The sequence below is a fragment of the Culex pipiens genome, chromosome 1, assembly GCF_016801865.2.
Source record: "Culex pipiens pallens isolate TS chromosome 1, TS_CPP_V2, whole genome shotgun sequence".
NCBI lineage: Eukaryota > Metazoa > Arthropoda > Insecta > Diptera > Culicidae > Culex > Culex pipiens.
Genome location: NC_068937.1, coordinates 54,342,258 through 54,352,707, shown reverse-complemented (window position 1 = coordinate 54,352,707; position 10,450 = coordinate 54,342,258). Strand labels below are relative to the sequence as shown.

Genomic DNA, 10,450 nt, shown 5'->3' with positions numbered 1-10,450 from the left:
TTTAACACAACAAGGCGCAAAATTACAGCCGCAGAACCAAGATGGATAGATAAACTCAAGTCCAAAAAACACAATTTAATTGGATTTTTCAGTAAAACGTTTATTTTCATATTTTGGTAAACTCAAAAACCAAAATAGTGTTAAAAAATTATTGTCTTCGATACAAGTGCTGAAAAGTTCTACTTTTTGGCATCTAAATGAGTGCTATAATGTACCTTTCAACATTGAGTTTTTTTTTTTTTTGGTGATTATACACAGAAAAAAACCAATTCCCGCAATCGTGAATTGTGTTCATGGATTTGAGAACCACGAAGGGATTTATTCATGAGTATGGTGCATTTTCACTATAAACATGAATATTCTCCTTCTTGGTTCTCAAATTCATGAACACAATTCACGATTTCGAGAATTGACTGTTTTCCATGTAACACGGAGAAAAATCAGTTCACTGAAGCGTGAACAAACGTTTATGATATTCGGAACGACGAACAATGTGTTTTGTTCGATTTTCGGTTTTTGGAACTGAATTTTCTCCGCCGTCATTATATAATGTCAGGAAAAGTAAGTAATGTCAAAACGGAATTGCGGGCGCTCTAAAATTCTTTGTGTAAATATGGGTATGCGGCGCCATCGCTCCGTGCCATATGTCATACACTTAGGAGCCCAGGGCAGCGAAGTCCTTGTAGTTAAAAAGGAAGACACTAGTGGTTGGTACAAACTAGCAATGGTGGCGAACAGCTACAAAGTCAACTTCGATCAACAAAATAAATGTTTTTGATTTTTAGACACAAAGTCGGTTTAAAATTAAAAAGTACTTCACAGTAATATTGATATGGTGCACTTTGGAGATAAATCCACATAAAATGTCATGGCTGCGTTTTTTTTGCTGTTTTTCGGTTTTTTTTCAATGAGTTCCTTTTGTGGGATAGTTTTAAGTGTTAATTGACACAGAGGGAAGAGTCCGTAAGAAAAGGAGTTTCTTTTTTTATTGGCTCCATTGAAGAATTCGACGACGTTTTTTCCGCTAGGTTCGCTGTTGTTCCAGCGGTGTTCGGAATGACAGCCCCCATACAGTTTGAGCAGTTTTTAGGGAAAAATCGCGTTTATAATGAAAAATCAAGCATTTTCAGAAAAGTGGGGTATTGCAAAGTGTGGCAATTTCGCTAACGATCATAATGCGTGGTGATTTGTAGTGATTAATTGTGACTGGTATTTTATTTAAACGATTTTTCTAAAAAGATGATCGATATTTTGGATAACTTGAGTTAAATGTTGCACAAGTTAAAAGTAATGATGAAATATTATGTAAAAGTGTTTATACTTTATTTTTATTCCCGTTTGACCAAAATATTTACCTTCAAAATGCATTTTGGTGATTTTTTGGAAATTTTTGGAAAAATTCGAATAACTGACAATTTTTTGAGAAAATTATTGTAATTATGCTGTAATATGACTCTAATAGTTTGTTCTATCAATAATACACATATAAGGAGCATTATCAATCAAATAAATATTATTTAAATCAATTTTTCAAAAGATCTTTTTGGTAAATTTCAGGAAAAAACATGAAAAATTACTTCAGCCCCTATGGTTTATAAATCATTTGATTCGTTTATGCAATTGCCACACTTTACAATAACTTTCATCGACGTTAAAAAATATTTAAAGGAAATAAAAATCAAAAACTGCAAAAAAAATATATTTCCAAGCACGCTGTCTTTCCGAACATCGTTGCGTAGTGCTTCTACTCGTCACCAGGATGCGTGCACGTTTCTGTCGAATCTCTCAATTTCGTTTACTCCGTTTACTGGTAGTAGGCCTGAGATAAACTGGTGTTGTACCTGTAGTGTCCTAGATTTCCTGTGCTCACTCCGATTGTCACCGATGGCTTTCCACCCGTCCGCCCGCTAACCATCGGTTCGCGTCGTCGTTCCCTGTCCGCTCCGGCCGGTGGCTTTCTCTCGACTAAATAACCACGCGCTCTTATTTCAGAATCGAACACAAAGGCTTGCACGCAAGGTGTGATGCAAACACAATATGCATGCAAGGTGTGGTGAAATATAAATACAAGTTCGGTGACTTGCATCGCATAGGACCCTACACCCCCATCTTACCTTAATAAAAAACAAATAACTGTCAAATCTACAGATGACTCTATTCTTGAACGTACCTTCAAAAATATAACATTATCACACTCTCCACGAACTTGCTTCAGGGATATATTGTAAAACTAAATAAAGAAGACTATAACAAAGGACTATAATTGTTTGGCAAGAAATAAGGGCAATACTCTTGGCAATACTAACAACTTATAAACTATTCTTCACATTTCCTTTCAATTCAAAATCTAATAAGCAAACAAACAGTCATTGTAATCCTGTACACTTCTCTCCAACACGATTTTTTTTTATGTTAAATTCTTTGACTACCTTCAAGCAAAATCCAGCTCGAATTAATCATTTTTTATGCTCTACTTCAGTCACGACGGGCTCGTAGATGTCTATGAGATGTCTCGTTGGCAAAACTAAATTAGCCAAAAGTTCATTACCGATAGATGTTTAGTAAATGTCTCGATAAACGTCCGATGCGGGCAGCATTTTGACTAGGACGTTTAAACTAAATTCATTAAAGAGTTTGTCTACAATCGGAGTACGAATGTCACAAAAAGTGACGTTCTACGTTCTTCTCTCAACCAAATCTTTAACCACACCCAACTGGCAGTCGCATGATTGTAATGCATGGCGGCATGAAAGTATATCAGAATCTGCATGAAAACTGTCCTCATGCATTTTTTGCGATATAGGGGTATGACATTTTTGCCCGTTACCGACAATTATCGACATTACCGACGGCTTTTTGGTTGTATTTCACAAAAAAAAATCTTAACAGAACGAGGATTGAACCACTAACTTCTTGGTTATTGGTCCGACACGCTACCACCGCGCCATGGACGCTTGATGAAAAGTGAGTGAAAGAGCACCAACATATGCTTCTCTTTGGAGTGTTGCTCGGGGACGGGCCAGCGTTATATGTGTTGGTGAGAAATGCAGATCGCTGAAATGTTTACACGCGGGCAAAAATGATCTAGGGGCTTGCTGCAAAAAATGTTATAAAATATGACATTTTCTGCAGCAAATCCACTGTTGCAGATTTTGAGATATATCATTCCTTTGGGTGCAACAAAACATGATTGGAAGAATTAAACTGCCAAAACGATCATGTCTTTCAAAACATTAAGAAACCTAACCAAACCATAAAAAAATCTTTTCATTGGCAACTATTATCGATAGCAATATAGTTAACTCTCCAGAGATTTTTTTTCTATTTTGATATTGACCGTTTTGCCCAAAAAGACACGCGGCAAACCAGCCTCGAATGGCGCGCCGCACTTTCGACAAATGCGCGTTTCAAATCCCATACCGCGCGTTTTGTTTTTACTTCGTGATTTTCTGCTTCTGTGAAATAGAAAAAGCATCTGGCAACAATGTCTACGGCACATTCTGAAATGTCGTGTACCTTCCAGGGAAACGGAAAATACACTCAAATATTGCATTCATTATTGCATACATAATCAAGTCACGGCATGTATCAATGACGCAAATCTAGTTAACAAAACCATAGCTAAACATAATTGTTAGCCAGCTGTCTGTAAACTCTCGTATCCGAAGCACTTCCTCAGTTGACAAGCTGAAACTTTTTTTTTTCAAATCACGTTGGGCTAACCGTCTAGCATAAGCATAAGCATTAATGTGATGTATAGTGGTTGTGAGAAAAATCTACAATCTGTCAAACAATCTGTGGGCTTCAAAACAATCTATGCATTGCATCTTCTACAATAAACAACTATAATCACTAGAAGTCAAAATCAATTTTCCAAACAACATTCCACGCGTGAACTTCGGTTACTCACACAAAAGACACTAAATGTGTGTTGCTTCCACTGATCCTTCACATTCACTGATATTACAATTGTTCATCCTTCTCGAGCTTGTTTACGAAAAGTTACCAAAACCATCATCCCCTTCACAAAATAAGTGTTGAAACTTCAGTACTCAGTTGTTCCAACTGTTGCAACATCTATTCCGTTATTCATTCGCACATTCTACATAAATTTGGCAAAATTTGTTCACAAATCCTGAGTTACTGCATATAGTCGTTACATTTGTTAAGATCAAAATCACATATCATAACATGCTCGCCGCATCTCATTTATTTCTAATTCAGCAAGAGCTCCTTCAATAATTGTAACCTTATTTTTTATTGAACCTTCATCGTGCCATTTTAATCACATTATAGACCTCCTGCTCTGTGCTGCGAAGCTTGTCAGCCAACTTGTAACGGCATACTTGCCTTTAACTGTTTACATTGCTAAATGCTTGACTCATCAACCTTAATTAAATTTACAACAACACCAATTCATAGAACCATTCCGCTAACATAAACAGCATAACGCTTCTCATCCTCTCTAACAAATTTCTTCGTTTTTTTTTTTGACCTATCATGCTTTAAAAACGACTGTTATGGCAAATAACGTTAACTGTTTCAAGCTCGGTGTCGAGTGCAGTTCATCATTCTACGCTGCAATCTTGTCTTTGAACGTGTCATTTCTACATGACTCCTTTTCAGAAACTCTACTATCTCCACAATCACTAGTGAAACAATCAAACTCTTTCTAGATGTGTAATGGTGCTTTCCCTAGTGCTTTCCACAACAGTTAGAACTTTTAAACTCTCTGGAATACCCGCTGCACATAATTCAGCATTACAACACCCCATTTTTTTTTAGTTCATAAGTGACGTCATTATGTTGCCATCTATGTAACAAACAACTCTAACATTGACATCTGCATGGAAGAAGTTCTCACACATCGAGCCCTCCAGGCCTCAATTTCGAACACGTCTCAAAAACGGCAGATTTAAACTAACTACAACGAATCTTGTATTAATCCATGCTGTTACGATGTACTATGTACTTTTCAGCAGAACTTCACATCGATCCTTGCAGGCATCGATTTCTTGCACTTCTCAAAACATCTAAACCTCAAATCGATTCCGTTAGCTTCGATCTCTTACACATCTCAACGACAGCCGAACCTCATATCGATTCACGCAGGCATCGATCTCTTACATTTCTCAGAAATATCCAAACCTCATATCGATCCTCGCAGGCATCGATCTATTGTACGTCTCAACGACGGACGAACCTCCTTGCACATCTCAACGATGGCCGAACCTCCTATCGATCCACGCAGACATCGATCTCTTGCACATCTCAACGATGGCCGAACCTCCTATCGATCCACGCAGGCATCGATCTCTTGCACATCTCAACGATGGCCGAACCTCCTATCGATCCTCGCATGCATCGATCTCTTGCACATCTCAACGATGGCCGAACCTCCTATCGATCCACGCAGGCATCGATCTCTTGCACATCTCAACGATGGCCGAACCTCCTATCGATCCACGCAGGCATCGATCTCTTGCACATCTCAACGATGGCCGAACCTCCTATCGATCCACGCAGGCATCGATCTCTTGCACATCTCAACGATGGCCGAACCTCCTATCGATCCACGCAGGCATCGATCTCTTGCACATCTCAACGATGGCCGAACCTCCTATCGATCCACGCAGGCATCGATCTCTTGCACATCTCAACGATGGCTGAACCTCCTATCGATCCACGCAGGCATCGATCTCTTGCACATCTCAACGATGGCCGAACCTCCTATCGATCCACGCAGGCATCGATCTCTTGCACATCTCAACGATGGCCGAACCTCCTATCGATCCACGCAGGCATCGATCTCTTGCACATCTCAACGATGGCCGAACCTCCTATCGATCCACGCAGGCATCGATCTCTTGCACATCTCAACGACGGCCGAAACTCATATCGATCCTCGACAGCATCGATATCTTACACTTCTCAAAATATCCAAAACTTATATCGATCCTCGCTGGCATTGAACCTTTACCTTTTATCAGTTTCATTTGTTGGTGGTTTTCTGAGCAGTCAGCCACTAACATAAGTGATTCACATCACAATACTTTCACATAAGTACAATTCTGTTAATAAACATTGGCACAAACACGTCAGTGCTACCGCCAGTAATCCGCCAATTTTCTTATTTAAAGCCATGATGCACACCAAACCCATCTTTTTTTCCAAAATTTCCCCCAAATCTGCTTTCAATATAAACTATGCAATAAAGTACAATAATTTTTCAGCTTTTGTTTTCATCCACAATCAAATCAAAATTTCGAAGCAATTCACTTATTTTCCAAGCGAAGCTTAACATTTTTTCGTCGTTACCTCTTGCCTTTAGCTTAAGAAATTATTGCCAAACCTCATAATTATTTTTTTTTCGACTCAGCATTCCGAATTTTCACAATTTTTTTCAATGACTCACCTTTTTTTCTTTAGACAAACCCAACCACAACACTTTCCTCCTTTTTCACAACAGCACAACACATTTTTTCTCCCTCACAAAATTCACTGGATCCATTTACTGTTATTATTTATTGTAAACAAACATCAATTTCACCATCAAAACACAGTTGACCCATGCCGAATTTCCTTTTTTTTTACCCTCGTCGCCAATTGTAGTGTCCTAGATTTCCTGTGCTCACTCCGATTGTCACCGATGGCTTTCCACCCGTCCGCCCGCTAACCATCGGTTCGCGTCGTCGTTCCCTGTCCGCTCCGGCCGGTGGCTTTCTCTCGACTAAATAACCACGCGCTCTTATTTCAGAATCGAACACAAAGGCTTGCACGCAAGGTGTGATGCAAACACAATATGCATGCAAGGTGTGGTGAAATATAAATACAAGTTCGGTGACTTGCATCGCATAGGACCCTACAGTACCGTAAAGTGGAACCAAAACTAAATGCTAGTTTTTCCTCTGGGTTACTCTGTGCTTTAGTTCAAATATGCTCGAATTTGTGAGTACAGTCCAGATTCGATTATTCGAAGGCCTTGGCAAAATTTCACTTCGGATAATCGAAATTGATTTTTTTTCGTTGTCTAATTTTTGATTATTAAACTTTAGTATGACCTCTAAACTATTCTAAAGTGATTTAGAAAATTTAAATCCAAGATGACGGCCAAAATGGAGGTGATGAAATATTAAAAAATCCTTTTTCAATTTAATACGCAATCAACCATTCAAATTTGACTAAAATGGGGTAGCAGAACTCGCATTTGGTGTTAAAAGTAAGAAAAAAAAAAATAAAAAATAAACAAAAAAAATCGTGATTCGATTAAAGTGAAAAAACAGGACTGTGCAGAGTCCGATTTGCGATGCCTTTCAGTCCGGTCGCAAGATTTTTCGTGTCCGTCGTGGTGTCCAACAACACCAAACCCTATCATACCATTTCATCTCGATAAACATCGTAACTCGTCGTTCGCAAAGTTAAACAGTACCTCAATCGTTTAAAACTCGTGAAATCATCTCAAGTTGAAAATTACGTTGTTTAATCTTTCATTTTTTAATTACAAATGATTTTGGTTCTATCTTTCCACAGCCGGCTGTCTAAGACTAAACCATTTCATTTAAAATTTAACAACAGATAAACGGGAAATGTATCATCCGCCGCATCCGATTGCTTGCCTTGAGAATAATACATATTATCGTTCAACAAACACTATGATTTTGGGTCGCATCATCATCTTCTATGATGAATCCTAACCAAACACCCAATCCTACTAACAAGTTTTCAGGTTCCTGGCACTCGTGGGGTGTAAGCACAGAGTAAATCAGCTGCCCTAGTAGCAACCTGCGCTAACTAACATTCCCGTCCCTTAAAATCGAGGTCTACAAACTGACATGGCGGGCGCCGTTGGTGGTCAATGACTGTTACCTATTCGCAACTGATCTAGCTTTAGCAATCATGGTGTTTTATCTTTTCAGCGCATTCATACATGCTGTTGATAAGGGAAACACCACTAGATCGTCGAAGCCTATAATCAGTAGTGCTGAAAGGATATTACGGTTCTGTTCAGCAACGGAGGGGCAACCATGGGTGATCTCTCATGCTCATGCTCATGCTAAAAAAATCGTAATTCGATTATCCGAAGTCTACAAACCTTCGGATAATCGAAACTTGGGATAATCAAGGCCTCGGATAATCGAATCTGGACTGTATTCGAATTAGTGGTCGCTCTGTACTTAAATTTCTCGCTTACCGTCATCTGGGACACATGGGGCATATTAAAGCGGCTGTTTTAGCCTTGTTACTTTTCAAATAGAACAGACACAGAACAACAAAAAAGTGCATCGTTTTCTAAATTTCAAGCTTAAGTGCACTAAAAACTACAGTCCATATTTATACTGTGGTCCCAATAAGCCCCAGTTGACGGAACTTTTAAAATGTACATAGGAAACCCATGGCGTATTTGTTGTTTTGAAAAAGTACTCTGAACTTCTTTACTTATTTACGCTACACTTTACGCTTATCAGCCTTCCTTCCCAGCTGATAATGCACCTTTTGAATCTGTTTACAATTCGCTTGCATGTTGTTATGCTGATCTTCTTTCTTTCCTCACATCTCTCATAACGAACAATAATGAACGCAAGCGATAATTGGGCAGTACAGCTCAACGAGTCAGTTGCAGACTGAACCTCGTTCCGACAGGATGAGCTGGGTTAAATCTGTGGTGCTTCTGGGATTGCTTTTGGCGCCACTGATCGAGTGTGCCAAGTTGGTTGAAGTTACTCCAGTTTCCGGTAACGCCGAAGATCGCAAGTTTCCGGAATGGTTCAAATTTGGCGCGGCCACAGCCGCCTACCAGATCGAAGGAGGCTGGAACGAGGACGGGAGGGGAGCCTCGGTTTGGGATACACTGACCCACGATCATCCGGAGCTGGTGGTGGACAGGGACAATGGGGATGTAGCCGCCGATTCGTACCATCGCTTCCGGGAAGATATCAAGGCTCTTCAGGAAGTTGGGGTGAGTTGGTGGGGGTTAGTGAACGCGATTGGGGGGTTACTGATTGTTTGTTAACTTCGACAGTTCAACTTCTACCGCTTCTCGATCTCTTGGGCACGGATACTTCCGGAGGGTGATCTTTCCTCGCTGAAGCAAGCCGGGATCGACTACTACAACAAGCTGATCGATGCCCTTATTGAGGCCGGCATTGAACCCGTTGTGACCATGGTTCATTACGACCTGCCTCAGTACGTTCAGAATCTCGGGGGGCTGGTCTCGCCCCTGTTTGTCAAGTACTTCGAGATCTACGCCGACACGCTGTTCCGAAACTTTGGTGATCGCGTTAAGATGTGGATCACCCACAACGAACCGTTTGATTTTTGCGTCGAGGGTTACGGTTCCGGGATCGACGGACCTTTAGTGCGCGCTTCTGGCGTTGGAGAATACTTGTGTGGACATTACACGCTGCTGAGCCATGCTGCGGCATATCATCTGTACGATCAACGCTACCGTAAGGAGCAAGGAGGCTCAATTGGGATCACGCTGAGCGGAAGGTTCTTCTTCCCAGCCAGCAACGAAACTGCGCCAAGCGTAATCGATCGAGCCCTCCAATACCAGCTAGGGTGGTTCACTCACCCGCTGTTTAGCGAATCCGGTGGTTATCCTCCAATCATGATCGAAGACATCGCATATCACAGTCTTCTGGAAGGTCGCACCATGTCCCGACTGCCGGAAATGTCCGAACGAGAGCGAAAGCTCATCAAGGGATCCGCCGACTTCCTCGGGTACAACTACTATAGCAGTCGTCTGGTTGATCGTGATCCCCGAGAGTACGACATCGGGAGCCCACCGTCGTTGGACAAGGACGCCGGACTGATCTACAGCGTCAGACCCTCGTGGAAGCGGGCCAAATCCACCTGGTTGTATGTGGTTCCGGAGGGACTCCGAGGTATTCTGAACTGGTTCAAGGAAGAGTACAACAACCCACTGGTGTTCATAACGGAAAACGGTTTCTCGGACGATGGACAGCTGGATGATCACGACCGAGTGGAGTACTACCGGGCACATCTGGAGCAGCTACTCGGTGCAATTTTGGAGGACGAATGCAGTGTGATGGGATTCACGGCGTGGAGTATCATCGATAACTTTGAGTGGTTGCGCGGTTATAGGTAAGTTGTGGTAAGATTTCATATGCATAAGCTACATTTTGTATCCTGCTCTTTTATCTTTTAGTGAAAAGTTTGGACTGTATTACGTAAATTATTCGAGTCCGACCCGGGAACGAACCCCGAAGCTATCATCTAAATTTATTCACGAAGTTATCCAAAGCAGACAGGTTCCATCGAATGTGATCAGCAGGGGCTGATTAGAAATTTACTTTGAAAAGTGTATAAAATCAGAGGTATAGATGATCGTTGTCAGTCGATCTGAAATAACACTCCGTTACTTCCGGTACAAATCTGTCCGAACGTCCACCTCCACGCTCCATCTGCCTCGATGCTCGATCGCTACTCG

The 10,450-nt window shown here is 41.1% G+C and overlaps 1 protein-coding gene across 1 annotated transcript; it reads left to right on the top strand.

The window, feature by feature from the left end:
• Positions 1-8,596: 8,596 nt before the first annotated feature.
• Positions 8,597-10,373, top strand: LOC120412584 (myrosinase 1-like). Its single transcript, XM_039573101.2, has 3 exons — positions 8,597-8,956; positions 9,020-10,104; positions 10,169-10,373. The coding sequence occupies exons 1-3, from the start codon at positions 8,642-8,644 to the stop codon at positions 10,299-10,301; spliced, it is 1,533 nt and encodes a 510-aa protein (XP_039429035.1). The 5' UTR covers positions 8,597-8,641; the 3' UTR covers positions 10,302-10,373.
• The last annotated feature ends 77 nt before the right edge of the window (positions 10,374-10,450 follow it).

Excerpts from the sequence above, each read along its gene's own strand:
- LOC120412584 (XM_039573101.2), top strand. The coding sequence starts at position 8,642 with ATGAGCTGGGTTAAATCTGTGGTGCTTCTGGGATTGCTTTTGGCGCCA. Across the intron at positions 8,957-9,019 it reads AGGCTCTTCAGGAAGTTGGG|TTCAACTTCTACCGCTTCTC; the intron begins GTGAGTTGGTGG and ends TAACTTCGACAG. Across the intron at positions 10,105-10,168 it reads GAGTGGTTGCGCGGTTATAG|TGAAAAGTTTGGACTGTATT; the intron begins GTAAGTTGTGGT and ends TTTATCTTTTAG.